The sequence below is a fragment of the Myxocyprinus asiaticus genome, chromosome 16, assembly GCF_019703515.2.
Source record: "Myxocyprinus asiaticus isolate MX2 ecotype Aquarium Trade chromosome 16, UBuf_Myxa_2, whole genome shotgun sequence".
Classification (NCBI taxonomy): domain Eukaryota; kingdom Metazoa; phylum Chordata; class Actinopteri; order Cypriniformes; family Catostomidae; genus Myxocyprinus; species Myxocyprinus asiaticus.
The window spans coordinates 17437242-17459063 of NC_059359.1; the positions used below are offsets into that span (position 1 = coordinate 17437242).

Below are 21822 nucleotides of genomic sequence, written 5' to 3' on the forward strand. Positions count from 1 at the left end.
CAGAGCCCAGACTTGAACCCGATTGAACATCTCTGGAGAGATCTGAAAATGGCTGTGCACCGACGCTCCCCATCCAACCTGATGGAGCTTGAGAGGTCCTGCAAAGAAGAATGGGAGAAACTGCCGAAAAATAGGTGTGCCAAGCTTGTAGCATCATACTCAAAAAGACTTGAGGCTGTAATTGGTGCCAAAGGTGCTTCAACAAAGTATTGAGCAAAGGCTGTGAATACTTATGTACATGTGGTGTGTGTGTGTGTGTGTGTGTGTGTGTGTGTGTGTTTTTCTCTTTTTTTTTTTTTATTTTATAAATTTGCAAATATTTCAAACGAACTTCTTTTACATTGTCATTATGGGGTATTGTTTGTAGAATTGAGGAAAATGATGAATTTAATCCATTTTGGAATAAGGCTGTAACGTAACAAAATGTGGAAAAAGTGAAGCGTTGTGAATACTTTCCGGATGCACTGTACCTCACCCAAATTCATCAACCAGGAAACAAAACATCTGTAAAACAAGCAAACACAACAGATATATGAAATAGGCCGGTATGGACACATTAGTCTTTAAAATATTTAATACATTATTTTATTAAATTTTTAAAAATCTGTAAAAATGACAATTATCTTAAAAACATCTAAGAAAAGGTTTACAAATTTTTTTAATCACCACCACAATTCCAACCTAAAACCCATCTTTAAAACTGAATGACATGATAACCAGTGATAAAAAATATAAGGTAAAATATAAGGTAATTGTAGATACATGTCATTAGCATTGATTTGACACAAATTCCTATCGATCACAGCTTATGCAATACCACATTTAAACTACATTGGTGTGACCTCAGGTTGTGGTCTGCCTACATGCTGCCCACTTTTTTGTTGTTGTTGTTGTTGTTGTTGTTGTTAAAATAAGGGAAAGATGGCATCTCCAAAATTGAGTCCTGTCATTACATGGCATTACATTGTATTTTCTCTAGGGGTGGGTCAGTTTAACCAAAAAGCTTCTTTTTGGCTACCTGCAAACCACACAATGGAGAAATGTGCCCCATTTACTGACATAGTCTCAGGCCTGTAAGGGTAGTTAGGAATACATTTAGGGGCTCGTCCTGTCAGACAATAATCAGGGGAACTTTCTCTAATGGGCACTAATACCGTCTTTTTCCTGCCTACAAACACAATGATCACATTCTGAAACAAGTTTTTAAGTGAACATTAAATCCTCGCCTTTTTTTCAATAACCTTGTCAATAAAATGACAAAGCAAGTATTTTAAATAAACATTTGAAATCACGAAGGGCTCATTAATCCTGTCAATAAAAAAATTAATGGCCCTGCAAAAACAAACCCTTCAAAATACAAATATTACACTTGTATTTGTTCCTGAGGAGGTACATATTTGAGGAGGTATGCTAAGGTCTCAAAGCAAAACCAAAAAAGTTAATATTTGGATATCAATTACAGCATTTTACAAATCTATCAAATTCAATTCAATCTATACATTCAAATATATTTACTTTTGAAATTTATGTAGTGTATTAGCATCACCTAGTGTATGTAAACATAATGATGAACAGAATTGTCTTAAAGTTATACTGACTCGAGAAATGCATTTAAAAAAAATAAAAAACATTTTAAAGCCAGGATTTTCCTTTGTGAATAGGGGCATAGCTTCAACCATTACAGAAACACCTTCAAGCGGGTGCTGTGGACAAGAAGATGTTGAAAATGACAGCAAACAAGAAGAAGACAATGTATCCAACAATGCACATCCAGAAGCGAGGGTCCTTCAGGAGCTCTTTATTGTAGTTGGTGAAAAACACATAACCAATGGTCATGCCTGCTATACCACCGCCAATGTGGGCCACAAAAGACACCTGACAAAGAAAGGAGAAGATATAGGACCTTCTCAATGAAAATGTAATGATAATAAAAGAATACATCACCTTGATTTAAAGAAATTCCAGATTAGTTCATTATGTAATGAAGTGTTGTATGAAAACTAGATTCAGAGGGAATTCTTGTTGTAAGATATTGAAAGAATCTATCAGTTAAGCCTGTAGCCTAAAGCATTCTAATCAAGCATGAATAAAATAAGATATACAGGTTTAAATGTCAGACTTCCTGTAAGAAGTTACCAACATGGTAAAAAGATACACCCCGACTTCAATAAAAGAAAAAATGATTTCATCCTTCAATTAATGTGTTTGCTTCAAAGTGTTCAAAACATTTTAAATAAATAACCAAATAAAAATTTTAACAACTTCATTTAACTTTAGAATTTAATATGGTTGTACTATGTAGCTACAGGATAAGGCAGACATAAAAGTATGGTTTATGATTCTGCTACTGTTTAATTCAGTGGAAAAGACAAAAGAGTGTCACCTTCATGGCAGTCTCATGGACAATAAATCTTCTGTAAAGAGCAAAGCCTACATCTGTCCCAACTGGAAAATAAAATCTTAATTATTACTTAAATATCATGCAGTCAGTCAGGAGCCAGAACTCAATGCATAGTTTATCCATATGTCAACAGTACAGTAGAAAGTAGAAATACACAGACGCACCAATGAGAACAATTACTAGGATCCGAAATACTCCCAGAGGCAGAAACATCTCCCTGAAATTCTATAGGAAAAGGAAACTTTACAGTTAGGCTGTTGAACATATCATTTGAATCAGAATTGTATTTTTTAAAAAACCCCATCAAATTATTTGATTACTGTAAATCTACTCACCACCACGGCGTTCATGAAGTAACCACCCATGAGGGCATAGACACCACCTGAGGCCCCCACAAGGGCACTGAGAGGATCAAAGATGGAGCTGGCGAGGGAACCTGAAAAAGGATTCATGTATATTAGAGCTGTGAATCAATTAACATGCAGAGTTTCCTGTGATTAATCATGAATAATCATAGTACTTTAAAACAAACATTCAAATATAATCATGAATATATTTACTTTATACTTTGTCTCAAAGAACCTGTCTGCAAGAAATTGGTTAGTCATCATTTATTTTAATATGTTAAACTGTTCAGTTTTTTAAAGTGGACATGCTGTAAAAGCTGTGCAAAATCTTCTGCCGTTTTCCAGTGAACTTTTTAAATAATAGGATCAAAAGGGTATTTATATTAGGAGATTCAATTTATATCAAGCTTTATTAGCAAGACAAACTTAAGTGTACATTGCAAATGCATTGTAAGTCACTGTACATACGTATATAAACAAAATGAATGCTGAAATTTAAAATCTCAAAACTATTATTTTCTCTGGCTGCTGTTTAGTCTCTCTAGCCCTCTTTTAACACTGGATCAGATGACAGTGAGTGAGCATTTTCCAGCAATGCATTTTGGGCAGCTTGGTATCTCTTCCACACCTGTGAAGTCTCCATTCTCTGAACAGGAAATCCGCTTCCATGTTTATAATGCCTGGGACATGCATCGCACATAATAAATATGCATGCACTGCTCCACACAATCAGTTTTTTGTGCTAGGATGTGCAGTCGAGCATGTACCTCCTGGAAATGTACACGTGCCAATTTTAGCCACAGGAAATGGGGAAAAACATTAGTGAAGTTTCAGAAATTGAAAAATAAATGTGATAAAATGTGAACTATTATTCGCAGAATTAACACCTTAAAAAAACACCTTTCAGTGTTTCATGAGAATATATCAATTTCATAGAATATTTATATCAAATATATACTAAAACTAAAAGATAAACAAAGTAAATTCATATCAAGCCATTTTTCCTTCCTGTTGGTGCAATACAAATAAGAAGAGTCTGGAAATGTTTTTAATTTCTAAGCACATTTTAAGACTTAATGCATGTTCTGAATGGAATACTCATGCACTGCCTGCTGAGTACTAAATAGTATGTACTGTATACGGCTTACTATTGCGTAAAAATAGTATGTGAAACAGTACACAGTGTCTAACAAACATTTTAAACTGGTACACTATATTGCTGTCACAAATACACTATGTTCGATTGGTAGTCCAATCAGATAATAATAAATTCACAATGTAAATAATAAGATTGTGATTGAAATAATTTCAGGTTCATTAATCACTCGAAATGGAAGTTCAAGTCAAAGTACTGTGTGGCAGGGCGGAGGGCGGGTCGGGTCATGATTCCGCACACCCGGCCTCTAATTAGGCTGATGAAGCCCGAGAGGGATAAAGGCGAGAGAGTTACGAGAGTTACGGACAGCTGCCTGACACCCGTGTGTGTATTTGTCTTTTTGGTTAAGTTTATCATTAAAAATCATTTATATTGTCAAGCCGGTTCTCGCCTCCTCCTTTCCCTTTTACCTCATTACACACTGCAATGTGGGATACTGTATCCCATGGACTGTGCTCTCGTTTTATACTCCTTTTGACAAAATGTGCTGAAAGTCTTCAAGCTATTCCATCCAAAATGAAATTCTGCATACTGTGCACAGAGTGGGACATACCCATAGTATCCCAATTACAAAAAAACAAAGTCTGATTATACATACAAAAGCTCACCTGCAAGGACCCCAGCCATATAGACCATGCCCACTTCAAACCCCTTATGCACAAGTTCCAGGGGAATGCCCAGCAGCAGCTGCATCAACAGGTTTCCCATGATGTGCTCCACCCTAAACGTAGAAAGGCAGTCAAACACATATATCAAACAGCAATAAATGTAAACCTTCATGTTGTTCTAAACCTGTATGACTTTCTTTCTTGTGTGGAACACAAAAGCAGATGTTAGGCAGAATTCTGCATACAGTTTTGGTTCAACATGAGTGAGTAAATGAATTTTCATTTTGGGTGAACTATCCCTTTAAGTTTCTAGCCCTCCACTGGAATGAGTTTACCAAATTGTGTTTTTCAGGGAGGACCTTCATGTGTAACCACAATAGTCTCACAAAAGACAGTCAATACTAAAAGTGGGGCGAGTGGAGAAAAGAAGCAAGTCCACTTACCCGGCATGCACAAACATGTAGGAGACGAACCGCCACGCCTCTTTACGTAGTTCAGGCTTATAGGTAAGAGGACTCTCCCAGATTCCCATACCTAAGGTTATCCACTGCTTCTGGGGCTTCCATACTGCATAGTAGATAAACACTCCCAACTGAAACAGGTTGAAAAAGAGATTGACCCTATGAAATTGTGCACACATTTTTAAACACCACTGAGGCCAGAGGCCAGTTTATAATGTTCATGCTTTGGTTGAAACCTTGCATCATGTATGGAGTTTAGATGAGATAATACAGGAGGGCAAAATAACTCCTTGAGACACAAGGTAAAAGTCTGGGTAGCAGAAGAAAACAAGGAGCAAAATATCAACAAAGCTTTGTGCAATTTGTGTGAGTTCATTATCAGTGATGTGTGTAATCCAATAAAGTAATCAGTTACTGTAATCTAATGTCTTTTTAGTCAAAAAAGGTAGTGCAAAGCATTACATTTTAAATTCTTGTAATCAGATTACAGTTACTGATTTTCAATTAATTTAATTACTTTTAAGTACATTATAGGGTTATGCTTATTTCTCTTATTTACGTATAATACATGATTTATGGCCCCGTAGCGAGTCATTGTGAAGGAGAAATGAGGTGCTGAGTGTAATGACTTGTGAGTAACAAGTCATTCCACAATGATTATCAGGTTCTTCCATCAGGGAGACGTTATAGGGTCCCTATGTGTAAGAGCAACTGCTTTAAAAAAAAATTTGTGCCAGTATCAATTAATATCTTAAAGAGTAGACCGTAGAGCATTAAGAGCTATACAGGTGAAAGGTTGAACTGGATTTGTTTTTGTTTTGTTTTTTTATGTATGTATATATGTACTTTATATTGCATAAAGTAATTTTTTATTATTATTTATATTCCTTTTTTGTGTGTTACATGGATTTTGTTGTTGTGTATGGTACATGTATGTTGTCGCAGCAGCCGAGTCCAAGAACATTTCCCCTAAAGGGACAATAGTTTAACCTAAGCTAACAATGAACAAGGAAGAAATATAGACATTATTGTGAATTTGAGCGGAAAAGTGTTTTTAGAAAGTAACTTAAATATTAAGTAATTAGTAATGTGATTAATTAATAGTAAATTAATCTGATAACAATTTTAGTGTAATATAGTAAAATATTCAGTAATTTGTAGTGGATTTCTTTTTAAAGTAACTTACCCAACAGTGTTCATTATGCCAGCTTTGTTGTCAAAAAGCATTGTTGTTGGCTTAGCGGTGTTTAACACATCTTTAGGCATGTGTCAGCAAAAGTGAATGCGGTAAATATAATTTGTGTGTAAATAACAAATACAAGCTCTACTTAATGAAGGAATGACTCTCAACAGTTCAAAACACTTCATTTTCAAAACACTGATTTTCAGTGACTACTGGCCTATTTTGATAAATGCCCATGGAAACAAGGATGAATCTGGTTTTTCAAACACTGTGGCTAAGATTTGCCATACAGGAATGGAAAAGTGGAAAGCTGAGCTCAAAAGACTCTTTCAAAGTGCCACGTCCCAACTTAAACATTCTAAAATAGATGGAAATCTACTGGTTACTGTAGACAGTTCTTGCAATGGCTTAACATTTACACTTAAAACATGATAAATAATAATAATAATAAAGACAATATGACTCAAGCTTTAGAGTGATTGGTATAGTTACCAAATATTGTTATAGTATAGTTATAGTATAGACATACATCTCCTGACAGTGGTAATGGTAGAAACCATTTGCTTTATCATTTCACTAGAAACATAAATGTCTAGTGATACAAAGGTTACTGTTGTGCATCAAACATTTACTGTACCTCTGCTAAACTGATGAGGATGATAAAGATAGGTGGTGGACAGCAGTTGGCACGCTCCAAATACGTCTCATGTAACTCCTCGGGAAGCATCCATCTAGAAACTTTCTTCTGAAACTTCTCTACCCTCCGACCCCTTCTTCTTTGATCTCCTTGATTCTCACCTTCTCCATCCCTTTGCACTGGAAACGTATCTTGCTCTTCGATGTCATTATCCATTTCTTTGTCTTAAATAAAAACAAATATCAAAGGGTTGCTATGTCTGCATGGCATGGATTATTGCTTGCCCCCTGCTCTCCCTTCAAGAACTGTACTCTTCCAGAGTAAGGAAAAAGGCTGGAAAAATCACTCTGGACCCCACTCACCCAGTGTGTGTATGTATACATATATATATATATATATATATATATATATATATATATATATATATATACACACACACAACCGGTCAAAAGTGTTGAAACACTTGACTGAAATGTTTCTCGTGATCTTAAAAATCTTTTGATCTGAAAGCCTATGCTTAAATGTTTGACATTAGTTTTGTAGACAAAAATATAATTGTGCCACCATATTAATTTATTTCATTATAAAACTACAATTTAATAAAAAAAATTTTTACAAAAATAAAAATGTTTTTGGACCAAATAATAAAGAAAAGCAGCCAATAAGTGCCCAACATAGATGGGAACTCCTTCAATACTGTTTAAAAAGCATCTCAGGGTGATACCTCAAGAAGCTGGTTGAGAAAATGTCAAGAATACATGTCTGCAAATTCTAGGCAAAGGGTGACTACTCTGAAGATGCTAAAATATAACACAGTTTTGATTTATTTTGGATTTTGTTTAGTCACAACATAATTCCCATAATTCCATTTATATTATTACATAGTTTTGATGACTTTACTATTATTCTAAAATGTGAAGAAAAATAATTATAATAAAGAATAAGTGTTTCAAAACTTTTGACCGGTAGTGTGTGTGTATATATATATATAGATAGATACAGTATATATATATATATATATATATATAGTCTTATTGTGTATTCTTTATATACTTTATTTTCTATAAAATTTTCTTTTTTATTCTATTTGTATTTTTTATTATTATCTCTGTCTTGTTGCTGTACTGTATTGTTGTGCACTGGAAGCTTCTGTCACTAAGACAAATTCATTGTATGTGTAAGCATACCTGGCAATAAAGCTGATTCTTATTCTGATGAAAAAGAGTTGTATCTCATAAATGAATGTCAGTACCTCTTTTTTTTTTTTTCTTCAGTTTATGTTAAAGAACAGCTATTAACATAATTGGCCATTACAGTCTGTGATATAAAAAAAAAAAAAAAATGTTAGCGTCAGTGTATATAATAATAATGAAAAAGGATTTCAGCTTCACAAAAGGTTTTAATTTTCTTTACTCTCTTTCTTCCGGAATTGCTCATCCTGCATAAACAAACTCATTCTGCCTGGAATTATTTACAAGGTCACTCACTGCACGTTTCCTTTAAAGCATTGCATTACAGAAATCATTTTCTGTCCTCTTGTAGGAGAATAATTAATATATTCATTTAAAACACACAGTGTGACCTGAAACGATGAACCGATAATCTAAATTATAATCTGTTCTAAGCGCGCGTTCAATACAAGTGTCTATAAATTGCATTTATATAAACCATATTAAATACAGATACCTGCATAGTACTCCAATCTATTCAACTTACCGACTTTCTTCTGCTCGTGAACCTCTCACGCGAGCAAAGCAAATTTGTCCAAGAGTTCACACCGTCCAGTGCTCATTAAATGTTTATTATTTGAAATACAAATCCTATCGAAATAGAAGCTTTTTTAAAATATATATGTATCAAAGAGACTATTTCAAGAGTTTTGTGACCACCACGAACCAAACGACGTTCTCCTTGAGCTATAATTACGGACTTCATTCAGCTTTTCCGGTTCCAGTCTTCCTTCCTCTTGTTACTAACTGGCCGGTCTGCAGGATCGTTTTGTTTACTTCAGTTGAGCAAAAAAAATCTTTAAACTCTGACCCGTCAAAGTTGGGTAAACGTAGCCTATTTTTTACCTGCGTATCTTCAAACAGCCACACCTGAAGTCACGTGACCCCATTTATTATAATGAGCTTTAACCAGTTCGTCAGAACGATGTATAACAATTCTTAAACGATAGATTCTAACCCCATAAATAAACAAAAAGACAGTATCGGCAAAAACAAAGAGGTGCAACTAAACCCATTCAAAGATAAAAGATAGCATCGATACTATTACAACCACTAGATGGCGACACATCCTTGAACAGTCAGCTGTGACACTCTCAGTACAATAGACACTGATACTCCACTCAAACCTATACAACTTTATTAACTGCAAAGTATGTATTAACTGTAAGAACAAAATCATAAGGCTGTTGACTTTTCACAGATTTTTTATTTGTCAAAAAAGGAAAAAAAAGATAAAGGTTTATGGAGAGTTTAAAAAAAAAAAAAAGAACCTGAAGGAGGAAGAATCTTGTATATCTGCAGCGGGTCAGTCACATTACATTATACAGAGATGATCACATCAGCCAAGCTTTTTACAGCAATAGTTCGACACCTTTTCCCACAAATTTTCAGAGAGCTTTAACTTTCTTAGAATGCATCTAGATATGCACGTTTTGTGTTGGGCCATCAGTAACAGTTCAGCAATAGAAATGAGTTAAATGTGGATAGACCATGGCACCCAAAGCATTTTTTTAAAAAGAAAAAAAATAAATCAAAGTAAAAGGTCATTTCAAGTGAAATGGAGTTGGTTCTATAGCAACCAGTTTCTGGGAGGTGGCTAGTACCATATAATGTTCTTCAAGACACATCTGCAAATGCAAAAAAAAAAAAAAAAAGACAAAAAAAGACAAATGATCAGCAATAACACATTTGGAGAAGAATTGTATAATTGAAATCAGTTAAATGATTTTTATACTGAAACAAATAAATCCTTAATGTGAGAAATGCTGACAGGGAAAGTTAAGATACTTACAGCTTGCAGGCCTGGCACCATATCTTCGCATAATCTGGTCCTGTGTGAATTTCACGAAGGACTCGTATTGTTCTTGGAAAGAAATGAAAAAGCAAATTATGAACAGAATCCAACTTTTTCATCTTTATACTGACAGGACAGAGGTGAGATCAGAAAACCAGAGATCCCAATATGAAAAAAAAAAAAAAAAAAAAAAAGTTACACTATTCATAGAAACATTAAACTAAAATATTCTCATGCTAAACTACCCACTGGATCCTAGATACCTGACTGAAAGTAAAATAAGTTCATTCCAAAAAAACAAAACATCAAGAATGTGACACTTAAACAAGTGGTGTGTTTTTATAAAAAATGAGAAATGGGGCCTGGGTAGCTCAGTGGTAAAATACGCTGGCTACCACCCCTGGAGTTTGCTAGTTCGAATCCCAGGGTGTGCTGAGTGACTCCAGCCAGGTCTCCTAAGCAACCAAATTGGCCTGGTTGCTAGGGAGGGTAGAGTCACATGGGGTAACCTCCCCGTGGTTGCTATAATGTGGTTCGTTCTCGGTGGGGCGCGTGGCGTGTTGAGCGTGGTTGCCGTGGTGGATGGCATGAAGCCTCCACACGCGCTATGTCTCCGTGGCAACGCGCTCAACAAGCCACGTGATAAGATGTGCGGGTTGACGGTCTCAGACGCGGAGGCAACTGGGATTCGTCCTCCGCCACCCGGACTGAGGCGAATCACTACGCGACCACGAGGACTTAAAAGCACATTGGGAATTGGGCATTCCAAATTGAGAGAAAAAGAGAACTGGGTAGCAGTCTATGAACTGTGTGGAACATGCTTTGTGTTGTACCTGCAAGCTTTGTGTTCAGTATCTGTTCGTACTCTTCACGGATCTTCTCCTCATGATCTTTGATAAGGCGCTCACACAAATAGCCAACCTGCCTCAGTGTGAACAATGGCTGATCCTTCTTCAATGATGAGGCACCTAAAAACAGATGCACAACTCTGAAATATCCATTCTTTATCACATCACTTTGGTGTGTATCCTAACAACAGACAAGGGGCCTTATTTACAAAGCATATGTATGATCCTGATTTGATCCCATGTCAAAAGTGTGGAACAAATCGGGGTTTATAAAGGCAGAAACTGACATGACAATTCTCTTATGCATACATCAACTGACAAGCATGCATACAAAAGTTTTTTGTGCTTATGATCCGGTGACTAGTACGTGATGACGACTTGATTTTTTTTAATTTTTTTTTTGTAATGCAAATACGAGTCAAACACTGTATGAGTCGAGTGACAGACTGAATATATAAAAAAAAAAAAATTGCACGTTTGGGGGCCCGGGTAGCTCAGCGAGTATTGACGCTGACTGCCACCCCTGGAGTTGTGAGTTCGAATCCAGGGTGTGCCGAGTGACTCCAGCCAGGTCTCCCAAGCAACAAAATTGGCCCGGTTGCTAGGGAGGGTAGAGTCATGTGGGGTAACCTCCTCGTGGTCACGATTAAGTGGTTCTCGCTCTCAATGGGAAACGTGGCAAGTTGTGCATGGATCGTGGAATTTAGCATGAGCCTCCACATGTTGTGAGTCTCCACGGTGTCATGCACAACAAGCCACGTGATAAGATGTGTGGATTGATGGTCTCAGAAGCGGAGGCAACTGAGACTTGTCCTCCGCCACCTGGATTGAGGAGAGTAACCGCGCCACTACGAGGACCTACTAAAGTAGTGGGAATTGGGCATTCCAACATTGGGCGAAAAGGGGATATTAAAAAAAAAAAAAAAAAAAAAAAAAAAAAAAAAAAGAGCACGTTTGCTTGAACAAGAATATTCTGATACGAGTTAGAATGTGGTCTTTAGGTTATGTATGCATATTGTAAATGCTTTTAGATATCTGCTGTAACAACATTTCTTTATAGCCCTATCTGCACGTTTCAATAATAAATTAATTGAGGTGTAATAAACTGTATGCAGTTTGTCAAGCACATTTTTGGAGTAAGGAGGAGAGATATGGTTTACAGTCCTTAAAACATAGCTACATCAACATAGCTTATCTATTGTTAATAAAAACCAATAATCTGACTAAAATACAGCATTAATGGCAAGGGCGAACAGAAAAGAACAATTTTATACAGAACACAATTGCCATGTAGACTAAGCAAATTTTATTACATGTAAAAGAGCATGTAAACCTTTTTTTTTAATTAAGGTTTAGCAAGAATATAGACATTAGTTGAAGAATGGTGTGTATTTACAATAAACGAGGTCAATTGTTTTGACGTATTTCTTATTTATAATGAAAATGAATAACTAATGAGTTGTTGAATAGGCTATATTATATGCGCAGATAGCGGTTGCTGCACTAATTTTAGAAAACCTCGCCAACTGCACAAGATCATTCAATATAAATTAATGAATGAAAAAATGAATAACTTGTGCATGCGCTTTTATTGTATTCTGTCTCACCATATTAGGATATTTGTGGGTGTTTTGTAGGTGGAGTCCTTGCGCTCTTTCACATGCGCATGATTTTAAGATGAATTGCGATTTACAAAGTGGGATGCATTTAGGAACATTTGTTCGTGCGTACTAACGTTTTATATATAATCCGTAGGAAATTGTCTTTATAAATGAGGCCCCTGCATTTTACACCCCTATTTATGTGCCATTACTAGCTCAGTTAACAAAATAACTGTGTACGGAGAAACACTTGAAGTTTTCACATTTGAATAACTTTTTACACCATTAAATTTCCACATGAAAAAAGAAGAGTCGCTGCTTCTTGCCGTCACATATCACTTACTCTATTCACTGTCATGGGATGCATTTCATCCTTGTGATAAATCACGGCTACTGAGAAACAACCATTTAAGATGAGAACATGTTTGCACTTTTAATTTCACACACTCTGACATTACTGGCTGATTCTGCATATCTGAAGAAGAACGCAGAAGAAACATTGCTTTGTTCTTCAGCAGGAGTTTCCATTTTGTTAGTGTGTGTGTAATAAGTGGCGATCCAGTGCTGGAATGTGTTATTTTGAAGATGAGTGCACCTTATGGCTCCAGCATTTTAAAGTTTAATGGATTTTGATTGGCTGCCAATGTTTTGAAAAACAAAAGAGAAACATATGTAACGTGTAAAGGGGCTAAACAAGAAATTTGACCAAACTTTTGCAGCAATTTTAATCAAATGTAATAAAAAATGGAAATGTAAGATAAAAACCTCAATGATTTAGGCTAAATTGACTATAATGATATACACATTAGGGGTGGGTGATAGGACGATGTAACCGGATATCGACGATCTCTAATAAATATCCTGATACCATTTACGACACTCATTGATAGACGATGATGTAATCAGATAGTGATTTTTTTTTTTTATATAAAAACATTGCGAACATATTTCTTGCATATCGCCCAGCCCTAATATACATTCATAAAAAATTGACAAAATTGAAATCTTTCTTTCTGAAAATCTTTCCTTTTACCAATGCTCTTATATTTTTGATGTACTTCCGATTATTCCAAACTTGCTGTGATCAGTCACGTGACAACCGAGAACCAATGAGGGTTGGCATGATGGACGCAAATCTGTTGTACCCTGTGTCTTAATGCATATTTGAACATGCGCAAATTAGATGAGCGGCAACAAAATTTCAGTGAATAACGGTCTAAATTTTGGCTGGTTTCTTACACTAATCTATTGTATGGCCCCAAAAGACTTCCAATATAGCGCACAAGTTATACAGACATGTAGAAAAGAGCACTTTGGATGTTCTGCTAAACTCCTTTTCTGTTCCACAGAAGAAAGTACGTCACAGGTTTGGAAGACATGAGGACAAGTATATGACAATTTTCCTTGGGTGAATTATTCCTTTAAAAAAATTGTTCCCCTTCTTTTAAAAAAAAAGTGCATTCCCATCTAGACTAATGTGGATCAGTCATTCCTTGAAATTCCTATAAAATTTGGTAAAAGTCAAAACAGAATGACTGAGCAGTGGTTTGAGCACCCCAGTGCAGTGGGCATTAGGTTGAGTGGACTGACCTGTGGGGGAGCTGGGTGAGGTAAGGGCAGGGCTGGAGCTCTGGACATCATTGGAGCTGCAGGGCTCAGTCTGGTTGAAGGCTCCTTCCAACTGCCGTCGCCTCTGATAGCGGCTGTACTCCTGACGAATGTTCTGGAAGATTTGCTCTGTGAGGCCAAAGGATTACAACTGAAAAATTTTGTAGGTATTTTTTGGGACATGTCTTTGCCAGTGCATAAACTGCCCCGTATTTAATCATGTTTGCTGGTGGAGGTGGAGAAAAATAACTTGACTTCCATAATCACTGGCATTACTTCAGCAATACACACAATGCACAGAGGATATCCTGCTTTCAGCACCAGTCCCATGACAAATGAGTAAAGAGGGTGTTGAAATAAGTTTAAAGTTTTATAGCCACAATACTACACTGACAATGTCACTCGCTTTCAATCCAACACTAACTAGCTCAACTGGGTGAACTTTTAGAAAAAAAAAAACTTCTTACCGGTTGCTAAACACCTTCTTTCTGCCATTGGTCCACGTCATCGGTTGGTGTGACCTGGAGCTCCACCTACCTTGAGGCCAGCAGCTAATTCCCATTCAAGATGTTCAGTTAGTTATCAATATGAACACACTGCAGTGCAGTTATTAGCGAGCTGGTGCAAATGTACCTACATCTGTACAATCGTTCACATACAGACATGTTTCCAAGAACATGTCACGCATTTTTGTTTGTTTAATTAGTCTACAAAAATAATCAAATCCACTCAAAAACTCTTAAGTGCCTATTCACTCATTCTTTTGTTTTATATGCTGCTTCACTCATGTGCCTTCTGCAGTGAAAGCCATTCACACATATGACCAAAGTAAGGTATGCCCCTCTTATTATTATTCTTTTGTCTGTATTCTTCCCATTAACACTCTTTTATACACCAATCTTTGCAGCTGTATCAGTGTGATCATAAATAACAAATAACAATCAGTAATATGTAATCGGTGCATATTATGTCTGTTTATAACGTGTTAGCACATTAGCGTCATGAATGCAGAATGTAAACAAGACAAATTAAACATTTTCTACTGCATATATATTACTTTAAATCATCATCAAGTGGTTAAAAATATTTTACTGATCTATTGTGAATTCTACTCATAGAATGAGGCATAAAGTCATTGATAACACATTTTAATGTCACATTAGTTAACGTTTTACGGAGTGTCCTCATTTTTAAATGTACTTCTAAACGCCTCCACACAGCATTGTTGCGGGTGTCTGAATGTTCCCAAACAGTATACCATTGCTCGGCTGTTTTAAACTTCTTTTAACCCCTGAACGAAGAACAAAGAAGAACTTCTCTGGAAGTATATTAGGCCTTAAGTCTATCCCTCACTGCCTCGTTTTCATCCTTGTCCAAAATTAAAGATGGCGCTACTGTGAATCAAGTCCATGGAGAGGGGGAAAATGGATGCAGGCTTGTTTCTTGTGGCCTTGTGGTGGGGCAGGCTTATTTCTGTTAACTGAATCTGGGTGACAGGACTGCAATTCTGAGGGGAGCAATGCAACCAGGAACCTCTTGAGCCTCTTTTTCTAGAAAAACAGGGTTGGGCTCAGTCCCCAGTCCTAATCTTCAACACCAGCAGACAGCTAGTATTATGAACCAGCATTATGGCTTCCATGAACTACAAGGTTAAACTCTTAATGATGTTTGGTCATTTTAATCTATCAGACAGGAAAGTATTTGAAGTAGTGACTAGTGCCTCAAAACTCACTAAAATGTAGGTCATTGAAAGCTTCAAGGGTAGAGAGAAACACTTTGGTCCCACCTAACACACTAGATGACAGCACATATCTGAGTAAGGCTGTATCACTTATCTTGGGCGGGGAGCTCTGGGTTTTCCTTCTATTAGCGTCTGCCTTCAACTAGAAGAAAAAGGGGGAAAAATTCAATGGATGCCAGCTACCTGATCTTAATGCTAACGCATTCCAGCAAAGCTGGCTGTGTGGCTACAAACCTAACAGAGGGCCTCACTGCAGAAGTGACTTCCTGTGTTTACAATGCAGCTCTCATTTGATTGGTTTATTATTTATTTAAACACAGGAAGGCTTTTTGTGTCCAATAAAGAGGTGTTATGGGGGCTCAAGCATAACCATACAACAGTGTTTACTCTTTAAGAAGCCAGCACTTGCTAAGGAATTTTAAACAGTCTTGTAATAAAGGTCCGGATCACACTAATGGTGTAGACCAGCTTTCTAAAAGCAAGACTTGCTAGACTACAATGGAGGTGTGGGATGAACTGGACTGGGGGAGGGGAGTGTAACTGGGTGAAGAGATGAGCGTCTAATTCACTTCACCACTGATGCTCTGAGGAGGGAATTTAAAAATCCCAAACCACCAGGAAGTGCCCCCAAGCTATGGGCTCAAGTCTATGGTATTTTACAAATTCTGCAGGGAGCTTATTTTGTTTGGGACTGGTATGTGCAAGATCAAGTAATACAGAATTGAAAGCCTTTCCTCTTTGAACAATATAACAGCGCACACAGGATCCAGAAACTAATAAGATGTGAACTCTGATGAAGCCATGAATAGATGCTTTTCAAGTGTGCCTTGACTGTCTACAGCCTAAATGGGGATGTTAATGAGGGTTGTCCTTTAAAAACAATAGGGGCATTTGGTTTCAAAAAAGGCATGACTATACCAAATGTGGCCTTTTAGGGCAGCTACACTGCAGTATTTTTGCCATTCCAATCAGGCATTGGTTTGAAAACGCAAACTGTCAGGACTCAATTGTATGATGTTGACCGAAATGCAAGAGTTTGCTCTTAACCCTTGAGCGACTGTCGGGACATTTTTGTCTTTTTCATTTTTTGATCATTTTGGCTGTGTTAATGCCAATGGCATACATTTTGCCAAAGGTGTGTATTTTTGGGGTAATTTCAATATTTCAACCTCAGTTCCTAAACCTTAAGGCCTTAAAGACCTTAAGGACAAAAATGTCCCAATTGAAACCTAATAAAACTGCAATATATGATCCCAGTGCCATTAAAGCATAAAATCATGAATTCTATGATATTATGTTTTCATTCCAAAGCCTTGGCTTAAAAATGTAAATTTGTTATATTTTCCACCAGATGGCACCATTTTTCTAATGTTTAGCCTATGGAGCAAAAACATGCTTTTTTCCTATTTTCTGTTTGCTGTATTATAGAGCACTGCAGACCAATTGAATAAATGATGCAGCTAAAATTGTGTGGGTGTGTTGGTATGGATGTCAGAGTGTTTGTGTGTTTATTGACAAATGTGTGTGTGTGTGTGTAAAAAACAACAAAAGTGGCATTATGTAAACAAACTGGCATTTAAAGGGTTAAAATCCTGAAAATGAATGAATATTTGGTAGTTATGATCAGGACTGATGTTGGTTAAAAAAAATCTATGTCAGTGAAAGTGAAGAATAATATTAATATATAATATTTTTATGCCAGTTTTTTTGAAGCGGACATTTTTGTCCTCTACGGTACCGAATGTGTTGTTTTTGTTGTTTTTTTTATGTGACTACACAAAAAAATAATGCATCAAAATCAATGTTGTTGAAAATCATTGACATATCCCAGATTGTGATAATCCCAAAAAAATAAATCCCCTAAGCATTTAGTATATGGAAAATATATATATATATATATATATATATTTTCCATAAACAATAGTGGCATTATATAAACAAACTGGCATTTAAAGGGTTAAAATCCTGAAAATGAATATTTGGTAGTTATGATCAGGACTGATGTTGGTTAAAAAAATTAACTCATTGAAAGTGGAAAATAATATTAAAATATAATATTTTTATGGCAGTTTTTTGACGTGGACATTTGTCCTCAAAGGACCTCCGAATAACTTTTTATTGACGCACAAAGGTTAGTTACGGTTATTCATTTCGCTCATAGCTCGTATACCTTTTTAGTGAGGCGTCTTGGAGGAACCTTTGATAAAGCCGTTTTACAAGCTGTAAGCAGCAGCACTTGGGCGGCTTCGTCAAGAGTCAATTAAATTTCGGATAAAAGCAATAGAGGTATTACTGGGTAATACAGCTTCATCTATATTTTCTACTGAAATTATCGTCGTTGAAAATAACATAATTGAAAGGAGCTGTTGCTTGGAGAATGCTTTTACATAATACAGAGTTAGTGATGTTTTATATGATAGTTAAATCGGTTAAAGCCAACGCACCCTTGATGTGCTGCACATACCCACATTTCCCCTTTGTTTGGACACACTGGTTCAGTTCTGCTGATAAACTAACTCGCTCAATGCGGAGACAAATTTTAACCACCCAGGCCAGAGCCAGGCGTTTGTAGAAAGACATTGTCATGTGTATTGTTTTCGGCAGTAATGGCTAATAACTGTGTTCACACTTAAACCAAGAGAGTTAATGAAGCTGTGTCAGCTAGTCTGTATTACCGTTCACTTTCAACCTAGTTAGCAGAGCTCAAAACAGCTATTCATCCAAACAGCATAATTACCTACTGTCCAACTCGACTACCAACCACTACCATGCCACCTATTAAGAATTAACCTTACACATCTGGAATATATATACACAAGGCAGCTAGAAGGAGAATTAAATTAACGTACTGTCGAAATTCAAATATACACTAGCTGGTTAGCTGAGATTAAACAACACCCCCATCCCCACCTCCATATCAAAATACCAACGTTAATCGGGGAGAATCAAGCCTATTTCTCACCTGGGGTTAGCCTTTGTTCTCCTCCCATGGACTGGGGCGACATCGAGTGTGTTGGGCTCTCTGTTGGCGGGCGAAGGCTGCACCTCTGCGGGGAAGGAGTAGTCGGAGTCCCCGGTAGAGGATTGCACCTTCTCCGCTTAGGGGACTGCGGGCTGAGGAGGGCCTCAAACTCCATAGATCGTTTCAACGTCGCGCCACAAGCCATGGTCGCTGATTTAATAAGACAGTAAGCAAAACAGACGGTAAAACAACAAGCTTTCAATCATAAAATGCCGTCGAATTGCCTTTCCGTTTCGCTTTAATTCGGGCTTTTTTTTTTTTTTTTTTTTTTTTTTTGCTTTGTACTGTAGCGATGGCTCCCCCTGTGTTCGCACACCAGTTTAAACGCCAAGTGCCTGATTTGTAGCAGAACTGCTGAAACGCCACAGTCGAGGACTGTACCATTCGTGGAGAGGGGGTGCATATTGCAAACATGTTTTGTTTTTTCCCATGAATAATATGAAATAACCTTTTAATTTGTTACCGAGCACGTAGTGCAAAGTATAGTGCAATAATGTAATCCATATCTTAAAGACAAAATATTTATTAGTAAGGCTGCTTCAATAGTAAGTGGATAATCAATAGTAATTTACTTGCTCCAAACGATTCGCAATGTAGCTATTATTCGACCGATTGTTTAGGAGTAAAACAGTGAGATGCAATATTGTTAACAGTATTCGGGGGGAAAGGAATTTTATTCATAATTAACTTTCACTACTTGGAACACTACAGTGAAATTCTCAGTAATCTTGTTGTTAAAACTTATGTTGGTACAGTATACATTTGGTGTAGCCTAATATAAATATAGGCCTACAAGGACAATATAGTGGTAGACAGCAATTTTCCTATAAAAAAAATTAAACACAAATGCCACTCGGGGACTCGGTTCGTGTAGTTGTTGTTTTTACCGGTTTATTGAAACGAACCGTCGATCGAATGAAAGATTTGCCCAACGCTATTTGTATTTATGTCCTACCTAAGGTTTCTAAGAAGTGTTACAAATCACAACTGTTAATAAAGCTGAAATGGATGGTTATTCGTACTTACTTGGAGCAACTTGTCATTGTTTAGCTTGTCCCGCACAATGCTTCTTGCGCCGACTTTTATGTGCAGGCTGTTTGCGTCAAAATAGACAATGTTAAGATTGACATGAGTAATTTTTCCAACAATTGTTTACAGACTTTGTTTAAGATTGTTTCACTTTAAATGGACTATATCACAAATCCAGTGGGTCAGAAGTTTACATACACTAAGTTAAATGTGCCTTTAAGCAGCTTGGAAAATTCCAAATAATTATGTCAAGCCATTAGACAATTAGCCTCTGATAGGAGGTGTACTGAATTGGAGGTGTACCTGTGGATGTATTTTAAGGCCTCTTTGCTTGACATCATGGGAAAATCTAAAGAAATCAGCCAAGACCTCAGGGGAAAAAAATTGTGGACCTCCACAAGTCTGGTTCATCCTTGGGAGCAATTTTCAAATGCCTGAATGTATCACGTTCATCTGTACAAACAATAGTACGCAAGTATAAACACCATGGGACCACATAGCCATACCGCTCAGGTAAGTGACGCATTCTGTCTCCAAGAGATGAACATAATTTGGCGCAAAAAGCGCAAATCCATCCCTGAACAACAGCAAAGGACCTTGTTAAGATGCTTGAAGAAACAGGTAGACAAGTATCTATATCCACAGTAAAACGAGTCCTATATCAACATAACCTGAAAGGCTGCTCAGCAAGGAAGAAGCCACTGCTCCAAAACCGCCATAAAAAGCCAGACTACAGTTTGCAAGTGCACATGGGGACAAAGATCTTACTTTTTGGAGAAATATCCTCTGGTCGAAACAAAAATTGAACTGTTTGACCATAATGACCATCTTTATGTTTGGAGGAAAAAGGGTGAGACTTGCAAGTCGAAGAACACCATCCCAACCGTGAAGCATGGGGGTGGCAGCATCAAAATAGATGGCATCATGAAGAAGGAAAATTATGTGTATATATTGAAGCAACATCTCAAGACATCAGCCAGTAAGTTAAAGCTCAGTCGCAAATCGGTCTTCCAAATGGACAATGACACCAAGCATACCTCCAAATTTGTGGCAAAATGGCTTAAGGACAACAAAGTCAAGGTATTGGAGTGGCCATCACAAAGCCCTGACCTCAATCCAATAGAAAATTTGTGGGCAGAACTGAAAAAGTGTGTGCGAGCAAGGAGGTCTACAAGCCTGACTCAGTTACACCAGTTCTGTCTGGAGGAATGGGCCAAAATTCCAACAACGTATTGTGAGAAGCTTGTGGAAGGCTTCCCAAAAAGTTTGATCCAAGTTAAACAATTTAAAGGCAATGCTACCAGATACTAACAAATGTAAACTTCTGACCCACTGGGAATGTGATGAAAGAAATAAAAGCTGAAATAAATCATTCTCTCTACTATTATTCTGACACTTCACATTCTTAAAATAAAGTAGTGATCCTAACTGACCTAAGAATGTCTTCTACGATTACATTTCAGGAATTGTGAAAAACTGAGTTTAAATGAATTTGGCTAAGGTGTATGTAAACTTCTGACTTCAACTGTACATAGGTAAATATTATGTATTTCATAATTAATGTAATATGTAACAAATTCAGTCACCATGCACTTTCATTTTGTGTTCCACAGAAAAAGAAAGCCATGTGGGTTTGGAACAACATGTAAATGATGAAAGAATTTTCATTTTTGGGTGAACTATTCCTTTACATTTATTGGATAATAGCTATTACATGAGTTACACTCCGTTTTGCATTCTTGGCAGAAAGACTTTTTCTTACCAAAGCAATTTACAAGAGTATAGGTCTATGTGGCAGATTCACTGCCTTGCCTTAGAAGGAGGAAGCAGAACTCGGGAGCACAATACACATAGACTTTAATATCAGACAGTTTCAACTTAACAGAACATAAAAAGTGCTATCCAGCACACACTCGACGGCTCCGTGTGATGCTCACACTGTTGACCTTCCTGGTAGGGCTGGTAATCGATTTAAAAAAGAATCGATTCCAAGGTATTGGGAATTGAGAATCGACTCTAAAGTGCTGTTAAGGATTCTGGAATGTGTAGAAGTTCAGTGGTCACACTGATATGTTAATTTTCATGACCACTGAACTATTACAGGGTTCCTGGAGGGCCACAGTCCAGGACAGTTTAGCTCCAACCCTAATTAAATA

The 21822-nt window shown here is 36.9% G+C and overlaps 2 protein-coding genes across 2 annotated transcripts; both read right to left on the minus strand.

The window, feature by feature from the left end:
• Nucleotides 1–560: 560 nt before the first annotated feature.
• LOC127454030 (rhomboid-related protein 2-like) lies at nt 561–9018 on the minus strand. The gene is made up of 8 exons (XM_051720955.1): nt 8510–9018; nt 6794–7017; nt 4956–5104; nt 4513–4625; nt 2737–2837; nt 2566–2626; nt 2384–2445; nt 561–1875 (listed from the first exon to the last, which is right to left on the minus strand). The coding sequence occupies exons 2-8, from the start codon at nt 7007–7009 to the stop codon at nt 1693–1695; spliced, it is 885 nt and encodes a 294-aa protein (XP_051576915.1). The 5' UTR covers nt 7010–7017; nt 8510–9018; the 3' UTR covers nt 561–1692.
• A 191-nt stretch (nt 9019–9209) lies between these two features.
• LOC127454031 (akirin-1-like) lies at nt 9210–18961 on the minus strand. Its single transcript, XM_051720956.1, has 5 exons — nt 18578–18961; nt 13857–14003; nt 10651–10785; nt 9815–9886; nt 9210–9650 (listed from the first exon to the last, which is right to left on the minus strand). Exons 1-5 carry the CDS (start codon nt 18780–18782, stop codon nt 9640–9642), a joined length of 570 nt encoding a protein of 189 aa, XP_051576916.1. The 5' UTR covers nt 18783–18961; the 3' UTR covers nt 9210–9639.
• Between the last annotated feature and the right edge of the window lie 2861 nt (nt 18962–21822).

Coding starts and splice junctions, on each gene's coding strand:
- LOC127454030 (XM_051720955.1), bottom strand. CDS start 7,009: ATGGATAATGACATCGAAGAGCAAGATACGTTTCCAGTGCAAAGGGAT. Junction 2,838..4,512: donor TATGGCTGGGGTCCTTGCAG/GTGAGCTTTTGT, acceptor ATCCTTTTTCAG/GTTCCCTCGCCAGCTCCATC. Junction 1,876..2,383: donor TCCATGAGACTGCCATGAAG/GTGACACTCTTT, acceptor TTTCTTTGTCAG/GTGTCTTTTGTGGCCCACAT.
- LOC127454031 (XM_051720956.1), bottom strand. CDS start 18,782: ATGGCTTGTGGCGCGACGTTGAAACGATCTATGGAGTTTGAGGCCCTC. Junction 14,004..18,577: donor AGAACAAAGGCTAACCCCAG/GTGAGAAATAGG, acceptor TTGGCCTCACAG/AGCAAATCTTCCAGAACATT. Junction 9,887..10,650: donor ACTGAACACAAAGCTTGCAG/GTACAACACAAA, acceptor TTTCTTTCCAAG/AACAATACGAGTCCTTCGTG.